At 44.5% G+C, this 22,104-nt stretch overlaps 1 protein-coding gene across 1 annotated transcript in view; it reads right to left on the bottom strand.

Annotated features, from left to right (window-relative positions):
* The window catches only part of CLPB (caseinolytic mitochondrial matrix peptidase chaperone subunit B), a 127,749-nt gene that overhangs the window by 94,670 nt on the left and 10,975 nt on the right, over positions 1-22,104 (bottom strand). Inside the window, exons 3-4 of the mRNA XM_045023055.1 lie at positions 14,590-14,676; positions 312-415 (exon numbers count right to left, since the gene is read on the bottom strand). Coding sequence (XP_044878990.1) covers positions 312-415; positions 14,590-14,676 — 191 coding nt within the window. The remainder of the gene's footprint in view (positions 1-311; positions 416-14,589; positions 14,677-22,104) is intronic.

The raw sequence follows: 22,104 nt of genomic DNA, 5'->3' as shown, positions 1-22,104 counted from the left end.
TCCAGTGGTGGAGTTCAAAGCAATGCAGGAGATGCAGTGGTGCATCTCAGAGGAGTTATTGCAGCAGGGTGTTCCCAAGGCTGAGGTACTCTCCTAGACTTTAGAGTCTGCTGTTTCAAGTCTGTATTTTGGAGGGCATGGCATGTAACAGACGACTTATGCCTAAAGAATATAACAGATAGCATCTGTCTAAGGGAAAGTAAAAAGCACAAGTGGATCAGAATTATCCAAAGGCCGAACCAAACTCTGGGCATAGAGAGAGACATACTGTCCCTATAAGGTAACAACAAACAGTTTAACTCTTTTATTACCTTCCAATGAATGGAGTCCCTTTTCTTTGGCAGTCTCATACACGCTGTTGAATTCATCTCCGAGGTTTGGGTCAGCACCAGCTGCAAGCAGGATCTTTAGCACACTGGTAAAAAATATAATGAGAACAGGATCATCAGGAAAGTTTCTCAATCAGAAGGAACATCAGAAACTAGACACCTTCAGAGTTTGCAAAGGGAAAAAATCTCAAGGCACATAAGGTGGGAGGAGGACTCAGCAAAAAATTTGCTGCCAGCAAAGGAGAGTTAAAAAAAAATGAGACTGCTTAGCAATATTAACAATCATAAGACGACTGGACTGAAGAGGCATTCGGAGAAGTGGGCTGCTCTGTAGATCCACATGTGTTGTGAAATATATCTATGTTCAACAGAGGCCAAGTCCAAAACATCGGCACAGAAGTGACTGAGTGCTATGCACTACATTTCCCGTGCACTGGACTGCCATCCCATAATTCACTCCTCATAGTTGAAAATGCAGCCAAAACACACCCAGCAGCCAAACATTTGATGTCAGACCCCTGTAAAGGATGGATTCTCACAGCAGCCTAAGGAAAGCAAAATTCAGTTATGTTGTTGTTACGTATTTCTAAGGCGCTAGTCACCGTAGCATCTGGGTTTCTTTTACATCTAAGACAACAAATGCACGGGACTCCAGTACCTGGCACCACAGAAGCTCAGTAAGGAAGCTGTGGGTGGCAAGGTGACCTATAGATTATCTAGACTCCTACCCTTTGATATGGCACTTTCACTTGAGACTTGTACTTTGCCTGGACACAACTAAATGAGTCGGCCCTTGAAATGGGAACTCTCCTGCATCCAAGGTCAGATACGAAAAGCATGGATCAGTCCTTAGCCCCTTTTCTGCCATCCCCAGGGAAGGACGCACCTAAGTATCCCAACAATAGATTTCAATTGCTTTCATTTTATTGTGCATTGAAAGTGAAACATGTAACTACTAACTGACACTATGCCATATGAGCGTTTTCCTGGGGACCCAACAACCGGTGTGAAATTATCAATGGAAAGAGTCCAGTGCATGGGACGCAGCTCAGTAGCTGGAAGGACTTTTAGAAAGTGATTTTATTTTTTGAGGTTCAGGAGGTAACTAGTTGCTGTTTTAATATGAACACCGATGAAGAATTTGGGGAGAAGACTCCAGGAGGCGAGAGAGAGGGAAGAGAAAACAACGATGATGAAAGCACAGGGTGAGACTATGAGGTATGGTTTTGTTTGCAGATCCTCAGCGAACTGAATTTGGTGATCACAATAGGCCAGTGCCCCTATCACAAAAAAACACAGTTATAATTGACAATACTTGTCACCTTTGGTGGCAGTCCCAGGATAGAGGTTGAGGAAGAGAAATAATCAGATTCTCATCGTCCCTAAAAGTAGTGGTGAGGCATATTGGTAGAGCAGTGAAGAGGGTTGGGGAATCTCCCACTGCTTCTGCTCATGCTTGTCTGGAGACACTGGACTGTAGTCTCCAGAGCTGTCCAAATGGTCACCATTCCCTAGCAGGACTATTCAGCACAAAAAAAAGAGATGGGCTAGATTTGGTGCAGAACGCCTCTGTGTTTCTGAACCAAACAACCATCAGGCAAGAATTAGATTTCTTACCGTTTCCGGAAGCAGCTTGAAGCCAGTTATTCTTTTTCCTGGGTTCAGACCTTCCATGGCAACTAACCAGTAAAATGCTATACAGTATTGATCACAGGCGAGATAGCTTACAGGCTGGCAGAGGTTCTTGACTATGCGCACCACAGATTGACTGACATGCATCTGCAGGCTGCATCTTGTCAAGTTACATTTAAAATTTACCTTAAGTTCCTCCCCCATTAACCCCTTTACGGTAAATACAATTAGCAGAATGGAAGGCAGGTGTTCTGTACTTTCAATAAGATACATTAGCAGAGGTGTATTTCTTGCCTTCCACAATTCAAGTCTCAATTGCGTATAAAGTCCAATTTAGTGGACTGAACACAAAGCTGCGAGTCAGGAGACCTGCGTTCACTGATTTCTTGTGAGATTGTAGGGACTTCACTATGTTCATATTTTCAGATGTGGCTTCAGTTTTGAGTCTGTTTTTTCAAGAGGTGCTTAGCATCTGCATCTTCCAGATTTCAAATGAAGCTGTGGATGTTTGACTCTTCTGAAATCCATGCCCCCATGTTGCTGAAATGGAGCGTTCAAGATCAAAATGGTCTCCTGAATCAGTGACCTATCCTCTGCATTATTTACCACTTCCCCTAATTCTTGTTTCATCTGTAAACTTTAACAGTGATGATTTTATGTTTTCTTCCAGGTCATTGATAAAAATGTTAAACAGCCAAGAACTAATCCCTGTGGGATCCTACTGGAAACATCTATTCTATGATGGTTCCCCATTTACAATAATATTTTGAGTCCTACCAGTTTAGCCACCTTTTAATCCATTTATTGTGTGCCACTCTAATTTTTTAATCAAGATGTACAGTACCAAGACAAACATCTTATAGAAGTCTCTGTATATTACACCAACACCATTACCTTTATCAACCAAACTTGTAAACTCATAAAAAAATCAAGTTAGTTTGACAGAATCTATTTTCCATAAATCCATGTTGATTGGCATGAATTACATAATCCTCCTTTAATTCTTTATTAATTGACCGACCATATCAACCGACCCATTATCTTGCCCAGAGTCAATGTCCAACTGACAAGCCTAAGCGTCATCCTGTTTTCCCTTTTTAAATATAGGCACAATATTAGCTTTCTTCTATGCTCTGGAAATTCGCCAGTGTTCCAAGACTTATATAAAATCAACTTTAACAGTCCAATCCGCTCATAGGCCAGCTCTTTTAAAACTCTTGGATGCAGGTCATCTAGACCACTGATTTAAAAAGGTCTGTCTTTAGGAGCTGCTGTTAAACATCCTCCTGAGATATTATTGGAATGGAAAGAGTGTTGTCATCATCATCATCATCAGATAAGACTATATTTGTTCTTTTTCCCAAATCCAGAGCCGTAATATTCATTGAACACTTTTGGCTTTTCAGTATTATTATTGATTTCCATCTAGTAATGGACCAATTCCTTTGTTAGGATTCTTTTTGTTCTTAATATACTTTACAAACTCCTTCTTATTGTCCTTAACTCTGCTAGCTATAGATTTCTTCTTGAGTCCCTTTACTTCCCACATCAATTTCCTACAATTCCTAGCTTCTGATTTATATTCATTACTATCAACTTCCCTTTTCTTCCATTTGTTTAAACAGCACAGCTTCTTCCTCAGCTGTGGGACTGTAGCTTTTTGGGCATCTAATAAAGTGTTCTTAAATAATTCCCAATATCATTCACATTTTTCTGATTAGATCCTTCTTTCCAGCTGATTTGGCTCATAATTGTTTTGAGCTTTGTGAAATTGGCCCTTTTAAAGCACCAAGTATATATATTATTGATTTGGACTTTATTCTGTTGGCACATTGTAAATGTGACCAAGAAGTCATGTTCACTTGTACCAAAGTTACCATTTTTAATGATGTGCTCAGTTTCTTCTCTGTCAAGATGAGGTCTAATATGCAATTCCCTGAGGTTGGATGCAACACTTTTTGAGTTAGGAAACTGTCATCTGTAGTATCACGCATGTGGTTGGATTAGATGACCACAGTGGCCCCTTCTGGCCCTTAATATATGAACTCATGAATCATTTCTAAATGCAGAGCAGATTGCCTTCAGCACACTGATGATATACGAGTGTCTTTATTGTCCTGTAGAGCCTATATTTGAAGGACTGTTTGGAGGAGATGTCCATCTGGATGCGTCACTGTCACCTTGTTCTCAGTCTTCAGTAAACAGGTGCCAGACAGGAGTCATGGATACCATGAGTGGTGTGGAGAAAGTGGATAAGGAAAAGTTATTTACTTAGGGGTCATCAAATGAAATTAATAGGCAGCAGGTTTAAAACAAATAAAAGGAAGTTCTTCTTCATGCAGTGCACAGTCAACTTGTGGAACTCCTTACCTGAGGAGGTTGTGAAGGCTAGGACTATAACAGCGTTTAAAAGAGAACTGGATAAACTCATGGTGGTTAAGTCCATACATGGCTATTAGCCAGGATGGGTAAGGAGTGGTGTCCCTAGCCTCTGTTTGTCAGAGGATGGAGATGGATGGCAGGAGAGTGATCACTTGATCATTGCCTGTTAGGTTCACTCCCTCTGGGGCACCTGGCACTGGCCACTGTCGGTAGTCAGATACTGGGCTAGATGGACCTTTGGTCTGACCTGGTACGGCCGTTCTTATATTCCTCTTTTGAGTCCCCTGTTCAAAGGTAGCAGGCCAGTTTAAAGATACCGGCATTATCTTCAACCACACCCTTACCATGGAAAACCCCAAGTCTGAGACAAAGGTACAAAATCTGTGATTGGGGGAGGGGGGTTTCATTTGTGCAATTTGCACTACTATTCTGTCACACCCGCGCACACCAGATCAATTACTGCAACTCTCTCTCTCAGCAGGGCTTCCAGCAGTGCCTCTCTGACATTTGCAGCTTGTCCAGAATGCTCCAAGCTGATATTTAAAGCCCTCAGCAATGAAGGTTCTGGCTACATTCAAGTCCTCCTCTTCAGCCTTGTCCTGAAGGGTATCTGCACTCAAAGACTGCCTGTTTTTTAAGGGTCCCCACTACTGTAGTTAAATTGACAGGCTATGAGATATCATAGGGTCCATCCTCCCCATCTTAAGAATAAAAAAACCCTACTTTAAGAAGAATGAGCCCAAGTTCCAGTATGGGACTTGAATCCACAACCTTCTAGCCTAGAGTGGAGACACAGCCACTGAATGAGTCATACGGCTAACACATAAACAATGACTCATAACTCCCTTGGCAACTCCCTCCATCAGCTTTTCCCTTCTCCCTGGCTGTGTTTGTTGAGTGTTCTTCCCAGGCTCTTTATCCACCATCAACCTCTATGTTCTCAGCATCTCTTCGGAAGGCTCTTTCTCTTCATTCATAACTCAGACCATGAGAGGTTTCTTGATAATGTTTGTTTTCATAAAAATGTTAAAGAGCTACAGAGAGGCAGTGTTGAATAGTGGCGAGAGCAGGAGGACATGGAGGCAGAACTCCTGGGTTCTGTTCTGTACAACTGTCTGCTTCATTTTCCCCATCTGTAAGTATGTAGCCATACCTCTCTACCTCATAAGGCTGCTGGGAGGCTGAACGGTTCATAAAATAGCAGCACGAGTCGCTACTGGGAGTCTAACCTTAACTCTAAAAATTGGTAGTACAGAACCCTGTCCCAAGAGGACAGCTCTGATACAGCATGTCACACATTCCAAATCAATTCCCATCCGACTGATGTAAAAAGGAAGTGAAAAGAGCTTGCTGGTCTCAACTCAAAAGGACAATCGTCTGTTGTACGATTAGCCTCTCTATCCAATCATCCTTCAATCTAACCTCCTCCTTCTGTGACATGTGGTCCCCTCCAGGCAACTAATGTCACCGAATTGTCCTTCACAGAGCCAGCCAGACCTTTCTGGAATCACAAGTATTGATTGCACCTGTCCAATTTGCAGGTAATGAGACATTCAAGTAAAGTAGCCTTTGCTAATAGTGCAGTGATAGTGCAATGGAAATACAGACATCGCCATACTCATCAACAAAGCATGTGAACATAATCAGAGGAAATAAGGCAACTTGAAAATGTATATAAAATTGTATACAGTTTTTTATATACATATAACAAGGATGCAGTATGGGCTAGTGGTCAGAGGAAGGGAACAGGGCCAGGAGTCCTGGGTTCTATTGCCTGCTGTCACTGGGTGACACTGAGCAAAACACCACCTCTCTGGCCCTCAGTTTCCACATCTGTAAAATGGGGGTAATTCATTCCTACCTCTGAGCTTAATTAAGCTTTATAAACCATTATGAGAGCCACTGATGACAGTGCCATGCGGAACGGCAGAGGGGAAGTACATTCCATCATGATTTGTGCCCTGTTCTTTCTTCTGCACCAGCTCACAATTATTACTGGTAAGTGAGTCAGTGCAAAGGCTGTGATTTAAATCCAGGATTCCCCTCACCTTGTTTTATGATGTACCTCCTGTTCATTCCCTCCATCAGGCTACTGGGTGGCTCTGGCAGAGTACTACTCTTCCCTCAGCGAGGTGGTGTGCTCGAAGAGACCTGCAGTATGTCTGAGCTGTAAAGGCAGGCTTTCCTCGATAACTCACCTGTGCTCAATAGCCTCATCAAGCCCTGGGTTTAATTTGCTGATCGAGTTTTAATTTGATCAGAGGCAGAGGCTGTGCATCTGTGCAAATATAAATCTAAATTGACCCTGGTGATGACTCAGAAGGCAATGCTTAACTGAAGTTCACTGGGCAGTTCAATCGATTGCTGTAAGTGCTTTCTGCTTTTAGAGGCTGGGCCAGCATATTGTTAAGAAAAAAAAAGCAAGGCACCTGGGGTGAGAGAGCTGGCCTTGGCTGGGACTGCCCCGCAAACCTACCAACACTCAGGCAGCTGGAGTTGGTGAACCAAGAAGGGCAGTGATCCTAGTGACCGGGAGTTACAAAACACAATGCAAGGCCTTCAAGGGATTTTGATGAGGGGCAGTGCTGGGCTTTAGTGGAAGCCGCAAGTCCTGCTGGACACAAAGAGGATCCCTAGAATAGTTATATCTTAACTTTCTGTAGAACTCAGCATGGGAATAGAGGGGTGGTTGTAAGGAAAGAGCAGTTACTTACCTTCCCGTAACTGTGATTCTTTAAGACGTTGTCATCCGTGTGAACCCCAAACTAGATGCGCACGCACCCTATGCATGCAAGGGCAGAATTTTTTTTGAATAGCAGATTCCACTGGGCTGCATCTGGGCCATGTATGCCTTTCTACCCCCACCACACACACCATAGAGCATAAGTGGCAGAGCAGCTGCAACCATCCTTCAGTTCCCTTGCTAATGCAGGATCCCAGAAAAAGAAGAACTCCAAAAAAGCAGGGATGGAGGATGGGTCGGGGATCCACATGGACGACATCTCATAGAATTGAGGTTACTGTACCCGTGGCATACAAGAGCTTAGTCGCCAGAGGGCTGTAATACTTTGGTTTAATTTTAGTTGCTGGGATTAGGGGGCAGGTGCTAGGTAGTGTGGGTGGCCTGTGATACACAGGAAGTCAGACTAGATGATCGGGTGGTCCCTTGTGGCTTTAAAACCTATGACTACAAGGTACGTAACCGTTCTCTGTTCTTTGAGTCTGTGTGTGGGGGGATCCCACTCCAGGTCACTGGACAGTGGGACTGAGGAGTCGTGACTGCCACTAACTAAACAGCGATTGTAACCTTGCCCTACCAGGTTTGGCATCTGACCTTGCAGCTACATCAAGGGTTCAGTGTTTAATTAGAGTCAGGGAGTTATTCCATTTAGCTGCCTCACAAATTTCAGCTATGGGGATGCTCCTGAAGCATGCAGAGAGAGAATATGTTTGGGAGAACTGAAGGATGCTTGTGGCCGCTCCAACCTTTGTGTCTTAAGGTGAGGGAACAAGGACTAACTCATACATGAGTGGCCCTACAGACACTGCTATTCAAAAGATTTCAATCTTGCCCGCATGGGGTGCATGTGTCCCTAGCACGGGATCCCCACGGGCACGTACTGAAAGAAAACTATACTGCAACAACTGATGCAACACCCAAGGGATGTCATCAGAGCCTCCTCTCCAACTGGCTCTATGCAAAGGCAGCACAGCCCACACCTGCATAGCTAGCACATTATGCATGCAAGTCTACATGCCAATGAAGCTCCTGACTCAAGAAGCTTCAGGATATTTATCCCAGTTGCCCAGCTCTGCTTCAGAGACCTCCGAATTATATGCCTGAAGTGGAAAGACTGAAAGCGAGGATATGAAGCAGACATATGTACCTAATATAGGTACTAGACTGTGCCAGTTAATCACATCACTGCCTATAGACACTGAGAGAATAGCTCCAGACAAGTCACACTCTCATAATATGCCTTAGAACATACCCACTGATCTATACCGTGCATGATGCACTATTACTATTAATAAAAACCATGTATACAGCGCATTAGATGTACAAAGTGCTGTTCACTCAAAGAAGAGACATATTCCCCAGCCACAAAGAGCTAACAATTGAAACCAGGCGACACACAGGAGAGGGAGGGCCAGGGGATTAGCGAGCAGGAGAAGCAGGGGGAAATTGCACAGAGAGGTAGGGTGTTTTGGAGGGATCTGAAAGACGAAAGAGCAGGTGCTTGGTGGGTGAGCAAAGGGAAGGTGATCCAGACGTGTGGGATTGCAGCAGAGAGGGCGTGAAGCTGAGAACGCGAGAAGGAGATGGAATTGGGGAAGGGGATAAAGTGAAAGGATTGGAAAAAGTAAGAAGTGAGAGCAGCAGTGACTACCACAGATGCAGCAAGATTACACATGGCCTTGTGAGCAAGGATGCGGAACATCCCCTTAAGAGATAGGGAGCCAAGGGAGGGACTCAGTTAAAAGCATTAGCAGGTGTGGACAGGGACGCATTCCGTGAGAAAGAACACGCGTACCAATAAACACTAGGACTAGTCCCTGCTCCTTTAAGAGAGCATTATGGGATCTTTACAAGGGAAAGTTTCACAGTGGGACAGGCAGGTGCAGAGATCCCTTCCTTCTTACTGAAGCTCCTTTTGGAGAGCCACTTCTTCACAGCACCTACAGGGGATCAGCTGACTAGGGCCTCTGCTCAGCTCAGTCATTTATTGGTGTTAGGTGTGAACTGCTCATTTCAGTGCAGAGGGGGGAATCGAATGTTGGGAGGGAGGGGGATGGACAATGGAAATGAAGCTGTAAATTGGCATGGGGAACTAAAGGAATTATAGATACACATAAAAATAAGTCACGTGCCTATCATCACCCTGATCATGTTGCTTCTATGTTGCGTCCCTTTCCCAAAGGCTCTGTGTAGCTTTGTCCTCTTAGGTTGTACACCAGGGGTTCTCAAACTGGGGTTCGGGACCCCTCAGGGGGTAACGAGGTTATTACATGGGGGGGTCATGAACTGTCAACCTCCACCCCAAACCCCGCGTGCCTCCAGCATTTATAATGGTGTTAAATATATTAAAAAGTGTGTTTAATTTATTAGGGGGACTCTCACTCAGAGGCTTGCTGTGTGAAAGGGGTCAGCAGTAAAAAAGTTTGAGACCCACCGTTGTACACTATCCAGGGAAAGGACTTTGCCTCTGACACAGAACCCCTCTGCAGCCTTGGTCAAGTTTTTTAATCCTTGTGTCTTTAGTTTCCACCTCATCCATAAAACACAAACAGCATACCTACTAGCTAAAGTCTTATCTACTGTGCAGAGGCCCTGGTTCAAGTAGGCATCAGGAGGCAGTCTAGCTGGGTGAGCACAAAAGATCTCTTCCCCTACAACACACTTGAATGCAAACAACTTGCTAAATTCAAGAATCATCTTCCTAGTCCTCCCCACAACCCTCCAACCAGCCCTGCACATAATGGTGTGATTACAGTGGACAGGAAATTTATGGAGGCAAACCAGTTTGAAGACCTACCCCAGAATGCTTAGGGCAGCCCTGCCTGGGTAAAGTCTCTTCACTGCCCCATGCCTCAGTTTCCCCACGTGTCCATTTGAGTTAATAACAACATTTACCTCCCACACAGCAGGCTATGAGGAAGTTAATTGAAGCTTTTAAACCATTCACATTATTTACTTTGGGACAGTGGAACTAAAATGTTCCCTTCAGGTTCCCACTTACAGGGCAATGCTGCACAGTTTAAGATGCCCGTGCTACAGGGCAGGTTCGAATGCAAGAACCTTAGATAAAAATCAAAAATACATTTCTCTCAACATCCGTTTTTTAAAAACGTAAATGATGCTGGTGGTGTGTTTTTACAGACAACCTAAGAACTCCAGACCAAACCTGAACTACCTGGTGGTTTCCCTTTGTTGTTATTATTATTGGTATTCCAGTAATGTCTAGAGGCCCAAGTTGAGGTCAGGGCCCTTCTGAGCTAGACACTGTACGTACACACAGTAAGAGAGAGCCTCTGCCTCAGAGTTTACAGTCTAAATAGCCAAGCAAACCTAACCGATGGGGAAAGATGTAAATAAACTGGATGTATGTTTAGTTTTGAGCAGAGAGGTTCCAAATATGTTACGGGCTGTTATAAAAAGGATGGGGATCAACTGTTCTCCTTGGCCACTGAAGGTAGGACAAAAAATAAAGGGCTTAATCTGCAGCAAGGTGAGGGATTGGGACTACCTTTCTAAGTACAAGAGTAGTTAGGCTCTGGAATACGCTTCCAAAGGGGTTTGTGGAATTCTTATCATGGGAGGATTTTAAAAACAGTTTGGACAACCTCCTGTTAGGGATGGTCTAGCCTCAGTGCAAGAAACTGGACTAGAGAACTTTCAAGTTCCCTTCTAGTGCTACATTTCTATGATTCTAGGACAAACGATAAGAGAGGATGTGACTCACCCAAGGTCACACTGTAGGTCATGGCAAAGCCAGGAACAGAACCCTGGTCTCCAAGCACCCAGTCCAGTGTCCTGCCGTCTGGACCGCACTACCTTCATTCCACTTGGTGAGGAAATATCCATTTCTAATATAACAGTGCTGTCAACAACGACTGAGTCCAACCATAGGCATCAGCTGAATCCACAAACTTCTGATCCAGAGACGAGAAAGATTACAACTTGACACTATGGACACTTGGTTAAAATACACAGGAATGCACCCTATTAAATAACCCAGTGTCACCTGCCTTAAACTTTGCTATTCTGCATTAGGTAAATGAGCCTTCTTTCTAATCCAAAATTCCCTAGCTAGGCAAGGCTGAGAGGTGTATATGCTGAACTGGAAACACACCTCACACTGGAATAATATTTTACCACAGGAAAAGGATTCCAAGTAGGATTAGAAACGAGTCCTGGTTACAGAGAACAATCACCTGGGCCACAGTCAAAGTGAAAGGAAGCTTAGCACTGATTGAAAGACACTGAAATTAACAGAACCGTATCAGGATGCTACAAAATCATGTATCTCTGTGTGACAAATATCCTGCAGAAGCAAGACCTTAGTGTAAGATGAGCAAGGGGCTCAAGGTTTTGAAACTCAAGTGATTTTATTTCCCATTAGACAAGTTTTCCATTGAATCTGTCCAGTTCTTTATCTGCAGCAACCGGCAGGAGAGGGAAATGAAAGCTTTTCCCTTCCGGTTCCTAACATTACTTCCATCTTCCCTGCCGTCTACTAGCCTTGCCAGAGCCCTACAGATACCTTAGCCCTGTTTTCTCCTTCCACAACCCCCTTGAAACCATCATCTTCCCAGCTGAGAAGGACTGGACAGCAACAGCTGCAGGGGTCACAGGCGAGGGATGCAAGAACTGGCCTTCCCCCAATAGGATCTGAGTTCACTGGCTTTGCAGTGTTTCCCAAACACTGATAAAGGGGCCCAGGGTTTTGTGACCAGAATATTGGACTCCTCCCTTCCTTCCCAATGAGTCTTGTGATGGGCTCTGAGGCACCCCACTCCCTGCCTCCTCATAAGCGGTTCACATGCTAACCTTCAACAGAGCTTCAAAGGGCAGCCCAACCCTCTGCTCCTAAAGCAGGCAGGTCTCCACTGTGAGTCAGGGTCACAATGGAATAGAAGGGAGCGGGCACTGGCTGGGACAGCTGCAAAGTACTGATCTATGGGGTGGTTTTATATCGACTAAGATGTCACAAACAGCATCAACAGTGCCGTGAGGACTTGAAGCGCAGTGCACTCCAAAAGCGACTTTGTAAAGATGGCATCATGGGGCTTATGTTTATTTTCTCTCAGTGACTCCCGACTGAACGTGCTCATTCAGACTGCCAGCAACGTAAACTCCCCTGGCTTCTGAATGCCAACCTGAGATCTTTGCTCAAGTACCAGCAACACCTAAAACATGTGCCATCGGAACTTAGTTCACAGTTTTGCTGATGCGTGATTTCTCATACTGATGTTGGCTCTGCTGGGCTATGAAGGGCCACAGAGTAAAAACTGACTTTGGTCAGTAACATCTGCTGCTATGGCTAGATATACACGGAGGCAGGTCTATTAAGTAAGGAGGACCCGTTTTTACATCGTCACTTGTCAGAGCAGAGAGACACTTCCAAAAATTCAGCATCCTACAACTGTTAGCATAAGTCAGACAATGCAATTAACTTAGGCCTATAGGTGCGAGAAAGCATGTTGCCCAGATCACTATTAAGCATGTGTGCGGTTTGGTTGGCCAGCCTGGAGGGGACTGACATCTTTAACCCGTTCAGGTAATGTTGTTCTCTCCCCACCGCAAATGGAGCTTTACATGAGAGAAAAAGAAAATAATTACATGTCCAGAAAACCAAGAGGCACCTTGCACCGGAAAGGAGATGTATAGCTATCTAGAACTCTATGGGCAAACCTGTGTCACTGAATCAAAGCCACCAACTCCTAGTGCTCTTTTAGCTCCATTTACATAGTACCTCAGCCCCAAACTACATATCTAATACCAGGGCCAGGCTCTTTAGGAGTCAGGTTAAACAGGTCAGTATTTGTACTGCATCTGCGAGTGGACAACTTGGAGGGAATTTCAGACATTCTTTGTGTCGTTTTCCAGCTCAGTACATTTCCTGGCCAATGGCGAAACCCTACTGGGTACACTGTAAGACTAGAAATAGCAGCAGAGGTCAAATATGCTCCTGGTGTTACCCCTGTGATGCCAATGGAGTAGTTATGCTAGGGATGAGTTTGGCCGTAGCGTATACTTGTTTCCAGAAATAAGTGAAATATCTAATTAACCGTTCATTACGTTTACAGACGAATCATAGTGAGTTTCAGATAGTCAAGGCCTTTGTTTAAAATTATAGGCAATAACCATCCACAATGTGTGGCAAATAAACCTGATTCGCCCAACACAGCTCAACGTTTCAGTCTTTTTGCCAGACACTCAAATAAGAAACCCAGCTGTTAGTCTTGTGCCAGTGCAGAACAAGGCTACACTGGGTCCTTAAGGCCTTTTAGTGCTTAGAGGTTTTTGTTACCAGTTCTACCTGATTTTATGCTATGTATCTTAAATAGTAAGAAGGGTGATCCATCTGGGGTAATTATTGTACCATGAACAGCCTTTCTCCTTGACTCCCTTCGAGCCTTTGCACCTCCCCAAGCCCTGTTCTGGTCCACCAGTCACTTGGAATGGTCAACAATCGTCACAGTCCATCGCTGACCATTGTCCATCAGCAAAGGTGGGAAGCTCCAAATCCATCCCTCTGCGGACATGCAAACAACGAGGCCCGTTGCTGCTCGGACATCAAAGTTAAACAAACAGACCCAAGCCCCCGCCTCTCTGCCCATCCTAAGGAGCTCCCCGAGGAGGTCACGACTTTCAGCTTGTCATCGCACACATCAAAGTTTGCACCACACACGAACTCGGCACACGGATTCGAATCGTGTCGCCCGAGAGCGGATATTCAGCTTTTGTGCCCCGCTTTAATCCTGTGTTTTCCCAAGTAATTAAGCCTTTTTGCTTATGAACTTGTGACTAAGTAAAGCATCTCTGAGAGGTTGTAACATCAAAGCTCATTCTACCGTCTGTCCCACGTTTTCTAAAATTGGATTTCTCTTTCTCTCTTTTTTTTAAATAAAAACTAATTGAATTTAGTTGTAGACTGAATATATTTAAGAGTGCCTTTAAAGGTTACCAGAAACCACAGTGATCATCCTGGGAACTAAAGAGGTCGGACACAGAGTCAGCCCTTTTGGTTCATGAAGGCATAGCATGAAAGCCACAGCACTCGCCCCACAAGCTAGGGAAGAAACAGCAAATCCTACTGCAGCAACTTGAGACTTTAGCTCAGTTACTGACACAGTGCGGCCTGCACCAGTACCACCGCAAGGCTACAATCTCCTCAGATCTCAAGATAAACAGGTTAGGCCTGATCAGTGCTCGGATGGGTGTCCTCCCAAGAAAACAAGAATGCTGCAAGGAAACGGCGCTGGTGATTCAATGCATAGTGCTCTCCCCTTTCAGCCAGTAAACCAGTTGGAGTTCTTGGTTGTCATACTGTACATAGGTAAATGAAGAGTATAAATATACAGTTTCAGGTTTAATCAGCAACCACATCCCAGAACTGCACAAGAGGGAGACTCCGAATGCAGGTTGTTTAGATGGAATCCATGTGGGTTTATCAAAAGGAGAACGCAGCATAGCAACTTACCCAGGATGGTCGCAAACAACGCTGGAAAAAAAACTTACCTAGAATTTCTGTTGATAGCTGCCACCATGAGGGCTGTCCAGCCAAGCTTGTGCCTAGCATTCACATCGGTGCCTTCCAACAACAACCTACACAAAACAGAGAGAGACGGCTTCATAAGATTTTGTTTCTCCCCGACAGACATAGGCAAGGGTGCTGAATGGATCACGGGTCTGGTAACAGAATACAGAATCTTTCATCTCAAGGTCACTGGTTTCAATGCAGCCCCAGCCAATAATGACTGAAAGTTGTTATGGTCTAAGAGCTCTTCAGCAGCCGATAAGAAATGAATTGGTGGGTCTCAATCCAATTCCTAGTAGACAGGTAACATCATAACTAGCAGGCCTGAATCCTTTTAAGGTTGCTCACATGGATCTTAACAATTCACCAATGTGCTGGAGGAGGGGAAGCTGGTCGACACACATACTGATGGACGACTAGAATTTTTGCTGGGTATCAGGGGAAGGCCAGCAGCTCTTGAAATGCCACATACTAACATGGCACTATTTTGGAGCATTCTTGCATGGCAATAAAAGTCTTATAGAGGCATCAAACAAACCTTTGTGCTCTTTCAATAAAGATCTTTCCACTCCTTTTGGACCACATTCCTAACAGACTCCTAGTGTCCACTACAAAACTAGTTCTTACCTGGCTATTGCTAGCTTTATTTCTTAATTATTTCTTTATTTCTTATTGCTAGCTTTATTTCTTCCCCTGCCGCTAATCCTATACCCCCAGTATTATTAGCTTAGACCCTATTTGCAACTGATCCCAAGCAGTATCCTAGAAAGGTGTTTTTCTTTGTTATTATTATTCTTTGTTATAGTATTGAGTAAGTTTGATTGCTTTGTTAATGGCCAAGACTTTTACATTTTAAATCCATGGTACAGCCACATCTTGAACACCGAGTGCAGATGTGGTCGCCCCTTCTCAAAGAAGATATATTAGAATTGGAAAAGGTACAGAGAAGGGCAACAAAAAGGATTAAGGGTACGGAACAGCTTCCATCTGAGGAGAGGTTAATAAGACTGGGACTTTTCAGCTTAGAAAAGAGACAACCGAGGGGGGGATATGATAGAAGTCTGTAAAATCATGACTGGTGCAGAGAAAGTGAATAAGGAAGTGTCATTTACTCTTTCACATAACACAAGAACCAGGAGTCAGCCCAAACCAAAAGGAAGCACATCTTCATGCAATACACATTCAACCTGTGAAACTTGTTGCCAGGGGTTCAAAAAATAACTCAATACGTTCATGGAGGATCAGTCCATCAATGGCTATTAGCCAAGATGGTCAGGGATGCAACCCGGTGCTCTGAGTGTCCCTAGCTTCTGATGGCCAGAAGCTGGGAGTGGACAACAGGGGGCAGGTCACTCAAGGATTGCTGTTCTGTACATTCCCTCTGAAACATCTGCCATTGGCCACTGTCAGAAAACAGGATATTGGCCTAGATGGATCATTGGGCCGTTCTTTTGTTGTTAATTGAGCGGACCAAAAAAGAATCTGAAGAGTAACTTGACTCAGCAACTCAACTCAGCAAAAGACTCAGTAATTAGCAGCAAAAACTTTCTAAGTACATCAGAAGCAGGAAGCCTGCCAAACAAAGTGGGACCACTGAATGATTGAGGGGCTAAAGGGACACTAAAGAAAGATGAGGCTGTTTTCACACTACTGACCAATGTAGTTAAACCGGACGGTGTGGCACAGCCGAGACTGGGGTCATTTCGACTGCCACAGGTTGCCGGGGTTAGCAGTTAAGGCCAGTTAATGGTAAGCTTAATGCTTATTGGTTAACCAGTTAACTGTTTAACCTTTTACATCCTTAGTGCACATGGTGAGCAGGGACAGTCAGCAGGCTAAATCTTCCGGCTATTGACTTCTTGGATAGTTATATTCAAGAGTTAATGATGTTGAAATTGACCAAGATCACTACAGGGATACAGTCAGCACTAAGGACATCTTAGATGGGTTTATAGTTCAATGGGCCAGTGACAGGAACAAACGTTTGGGAGATTAACAGACTTCCAAGTAAACATTTACCAGATTTCTATCACACTCAGTAACGTCACTAATCCAGACGATTTTAGTCACTGCATGAAAAAATGGTGCTACCACCATATAACCCTGATGTGTTCCAAGCAATCAGTCTTTGTTCATCCTTGAGATAAGTCTTCCACCTCCCCCTGCACCTCCTTCCATTCTTGAGTCTAATCACTGAAAAGAGGCAACAGAACTTTAAGCATGCCCTTGCAATCTGAAGAGCTCTCTTGGCGATTGTCTACACTGCGAAGTTGTCGACAAAACTTTTGTTTTTCATGGGTACTTAAATAAGCCCCCCCGCGAAAGACAAAAGTTTTGCCGACATAAGTGGCAGTGTGAATGCGGCTTTGTCAGCAAGCGCTCTGCCACTTGCGGGGCTGGAAGTATTTTGTCAGCAAAAGTGCCAACAAAGTACCAAAAAAGAGCGTTTACGCACACTGACTTTAAAAGTCTTTTAAAAGCTGCGTGGTGCAGTTAAGCCCTTAGATACAAGTTGGTAGAAAGAAAAAAAACATCCTTGCCTGTTCAGAATTCTCTCCTGTCCCTGTGTAAGGCACAGTAAGTGCTGGAGCACATGGCATGGCAGCCTGTGTGCAGTGTAGATTGTTATCTTTAGTGAGCAGCAGTGCATAAGGGCTGTGTTTACAGTAATAACAGAGACATGCTGGGCTAGTCCGTCTCAGACTCATGGCCACTTCTGGACACGGCGGTTAAGTGTCTCGCTCGAAGTGGCATTGCCTGCAGCATGAATCCACACCACTGCTCCATCTGCCAACTTCACTTTACACAGTCCCTTTGGACAGAAATGGAGTGCCAATAACCCCAACAAAGGCTTCCTTGGGAGGATCTTTGTGTGGCACTGTCTCCTCACAGAATTTGAATGCCAAGCTTCCCACTTCAGAGAGTCCCAGCTTACTGTAGCCCCATGGACAAATTCAACCCTGACTTCCAATGAAGTTAATGCATCCACTCAAAACAGAGCTGAATTTGGCCCCAAATCAACAGGAGGCAGAGGCGGAGAATGGTATCATTTCATGTCTGATCTTTACCATCTGACTCCAGCCCAACATCCTTTATGTTAATACCTAATTCTTTCACCCACCACGGTACACAGCCACTTCCTGCCATCCTAACACTGCGCTGGGCGAGGAGGGCCAGCCAGGGCTCTGAGGCGGCACCGAGCACTCTCTCCCTCAGAGGTGCCGGGCTGGCTGGTTCTTGTTCCCGTGCTCAGGGTCTAACTGATCGCCATACATGGGGTACGGAAGGAATTTTCCCCCCAGGTCAGATTGGCAGTGACCCTGGGGTTTTCCACCTTCCTCTGCAGCATGTGGGTGCGGGTCACTTGCCAGGATTATCTGGGTGTATTGCATTAAATCATTTCCCTACCACTGCAGGGACCTCGAGCACTGGTGCACAGCAGTCTCTCCTATTCTCTGCCTGTTGCACACAAGAGTCTGGTCTCCTTTACTATGGTCTCATTTCAGTTGTTGGGTTTAGTGTGCAGGTGCTGAGTGGGGCTGGTGGCCTGTGAGATACAGAAGGTCAGACCAGCTGACCTGCTGGTTCCATCTGGCCTGAAATTCTAGGGCTCTGAGGCCATAGTTCAGTAATGACTCAGAGGAAAGAGTGCAACCAAACCGTGTCACCTTTTCACTTGGTTTACTTTGACCATTTGAAAACACTTTGTACATAGTCAGTTTCACCGTTTCCTCTGTACAGTCAGTTACAATTTCCCCTCTTTGGGTGGGTCTTTCACACAGTAACAGGGCAATAAAACACTTTAAGGCTACAAAACTGGCAGAATTCAGGGCTGGGCAGGTCTGGCTTGTGAAACTACTTGTTTTTTTAACTAATAAATAATAGTGCCTGGCTTTTATCTGTATCTTTCATCAGAGGGGCTAGAATAGTTCACAAAGAATTGCCCCATTTAAGTTAACTGAGACCCAGGAAATGTAATCGGTTTTCCCAGTCAGTGACAGAGCCATGAACAAGATTTCCCCGTTCCCCTATACTAGCAACAAGAGCACTGTGACTCCCTGAAAAACCCCCAAGTGTTTGCTTTTATATCTCATGCAACCTGCTACACAACAGCTTTGTAAGTGCCTGCTCTCTCTTGAATTCAAATGGGACCCTCTCAGCCCTACTCCTCCTCACCAGGAAGGTGCACCTCGTCCTGGGAAGGACTGGTGCAAAGGCACCGCTTCCTCTTAGAAAGCATTCACAATTATGGAGATTGTGAAACAGTGACAGGCTTTTCCTAAAAACTGCTCTGGAAATTCATTTATCAATATATACCATATGTGTTCTTCTTTCATGATCATTCAACTGTTGATGGCCCTGATACCCCAATTAAACCTCCTATGAAAGACCCCACACCCATGCGAAGGGTGAGTACTCACTAGAGGAGCTGATTACAGGGTCAAGGCCTAAGGTATTGGAATTAATCAAGCAGTTTTCCATTTAGGAACCCAGCTTAAGTAATCTGAAGCATGTGGAATGCCAAATGATCAAACCTAGTATGAAAAATTACTAGAGTCACATCATGTAGCGTAATATGCATTGACATTTCATTTAGGAGCATTTTTTTAAATCGCCGCAAGATGCCGAGCAACTTAACAGATTTGCTAGACAACTGAACTTTATGTTCAGGGTGCGTAAATCTATCATTAATATTTTCCCAGCCTGATTTAATGATATGACAATCGATAAAGTGATGACCACTGTTCAGATCCTAGACAGTCAAATGTATTTACCAGCCGGGACATATTTTTTAATTAAATAAAATCCTCTGATCAATGCTTAGGATGTCTATCGACATTTTAACCAAACAAGATCCAGGGTGCTCACTATTAACAATTTAACACATACGTGCACTTCCAACAACATGAATACCATCACGACGTTTTTTCATGAGATAAACGCATCCTCAGCTGTTGGGTACACGGGGAATCAGTGTCAATAAGTAAATATCTGGGGTGTGAACTGATGAAAGGCTGAGCTTCTTAAAGGGTTTCAAAAGAATCTCAGGATTATCAAAGTTCGGCCTCAGTTTGCTTTGGTGTCAAAGAGTTTGGATGTTCCTCTAAGCCAAGCTGGACAGTTCACAAGGACGGATTTTCTTGTGAAATTTCCAGTACAGTTGCTTCTTTGAGAACAGTTTCTCTCGTGGTATCTGGGCACGTCTGGTTCCAGTTCTATATGAAAACCGCCCTTTGCCTAGTTGGTAACAATGCAAAGATCCACCAGTAACTCTGTGCAGGGCAACATCTCCTTTTAAATAAGAAGAGGGTTTGATATGACTCAATGATCTGACCAGCAGAGTATCTTGAGGTGCTTTGGAATTTTCCGACAGGGCTCAAGATGGGTGCGAGGGGAGAGTGACACACGTTGCTTTTGGAGTAGACACTATTTTGCCTTGAAGTAAACAGGACCTAAAACTCTGACACTTTGATCCATCCAGAAAAGAGATAAAGGACCCAACTTCCCTGTCGCCGAGTATCTCCTGTTGCAATGCAGCAACTTTTCTCCTCCCCCGCAGGCTGTCCCTAGACAGATGTGGCTTCTATTCATCCCTCCTATCCCATGAGTTCTGGGTGAGTAACTCAGTGACACTGCTGCTTAAAGCCAGAGCCCAGAGGGCATGTTTGAGTTTGTGCTCAGCGCCTGGGAGCATGCCCAGCTCACCCTCCTGACAGGTGGAGGAAGAGGAAACTTGAACTTTTGCAACAACAATAGCTTCTGTTTCTCTCGGTCTGTCGCTTAAACATTTCTCCGCCCACCCCCACCCCAATATGTTACTGTTTAACTCAGTGGCTCTCAAACTTTTTTACTGGTGACCCCTTTCACATAGCAAACCTCTGAGTGCGACCCCCCCCCTATAAATATATAAACAAGTGTCTTTAATTTAACCCCATTATAAATGCTGGAGGCAAAGCAGGGTTTGGGGTGGAGGCTGACAGCTCGCGACCCCCCATGTAATAACCTCGTGACCCCCTGAGGGGGTCCCAACCCCCAGTTTGAGAACCCCTGGTTTAACTGCAGGGGTGGCTCACTCTCCTGGGACATGCCCTCAGCTTTGCAACTTTAACTGCAAGAAAAAACAGTATATTTTAACATTACAGCATAAGCTCCTCTTCTAAACTCTGGTGAAAGGGTCTGTCCATCGAGGAGGACTACTTAAGCCACTGCAAAAACCTCTGATCACGCTCTTGTCTTCCTAGAGGCAGGCTGCCTAAAGACTACAGTTGCTTCTGAATCCTTTAGCGATCATCTAATGGCCAATAATTACTGCCTTGGTACAGTACAACTATTCTGTATATAGAAACCAATCCAAAACATTACAAGGAATCAAGACAGACAGTTAAACCACAGCACAGGGAGAGAGAATGTAAGACGTATGTAAGATGTATTCTGCAAGGCAGAAGACAGATATTTTCAACTGAGGTCTGAAATGAGATGGAGGAAGACAGACACCCTGCTCCGAGCTGGAGGAGTTGCAGAGGAGAAGGCTCTTACACGAAGTGTGGCGAGATGGTCTGAAGGGACAAAGAGGAGGCAAGTATCAGAGGGGTAGCCGTGTTAGTCTGGATCTGTAAAAGCAACAAAGAATCCTGTGGCACCTTATAGACTAACAGACGTTTTGCAGCATGAGCTTTCGTGGGTGAATACCCACTTCTTCAGATGCAAGGCCACTCTCCTGTATAAGCAGAGACGGTGAGCAGGGAGTAGAGAGACAGGTGGTCAAGGAAGCATGCTGGAGTAAGTTCAGAGGGCTTTGGGGGAAAAGGGAAAGAACTGTACCCAGAAACGAACAGGAAGCCAGTGGCGTTGTTTAAGGAGGTGCGTGATATCTAAGTAGTAAGCCACTGCTGAATGGAGAGACACAATCAGGAGTCACAGAAACCTCATTTTACTTTTCATGTCTTAATACACATGGCATGAAAATACCAGGACATGGTGATAGATGAGAGATTTGAAACATGTATGGCAGAAGTTGTTATGCATCAAACATCATCACATACAGCTTTAGAGGTTAGAACCTTGCCCTGACCATCCTGGCCAATAGCCATTGATGGACGTATCCTCCAGGAACTTACCTAGTTCTTTTTTGAACCCAGTTATTCTTTTGGCCTTCGCAACATCCCTTGGCAATGAGTTCCACAGGCTGACTGTGTGTTGCGTGAACAAGTACTTTCTTACGTTTGTTTTAAACCTGTTGCCTATTAATTTCATTGGGTGACTGCTAGTTCTTGTGTTGTGTGAAGGGGTAAATAACTCTTTCCTAGTCACTTTCTCCAAACCATTCATGATTTTATCTCTATCATAACCTCCCTTACTTGTCTTTTTAAGATGAACAGTCCCAGTCTTTTTAATCTCTCATACGGAAGCTGGTCCATCCCCCTAAAAATTTTTGTTGCCCTTCCCTGCACCTTTTCCAGTTCTAATATATAATTTTTGAGATGCGGCGACCAGAA

This window comes from Mauremys mutica, chromosome 1 (assembly GCF_020497125.1).
Source record: "Mauremys mutica isolate MM-2020 ecotype Southern chromosome 1, ASM2049712v1, whole genome shotgun sequence".
Classification (NCBI taxonomy): Eukaryota; Metazoa; Chordata; order Testudines; family Geoemydidae; genus Mauremys; species Mauremys mutica.
The sequence above is the reverse complement of the archived record's forward strand: the minus strand, read 5'-3'. Positions and strand labels throughout refer to the sequence as shown.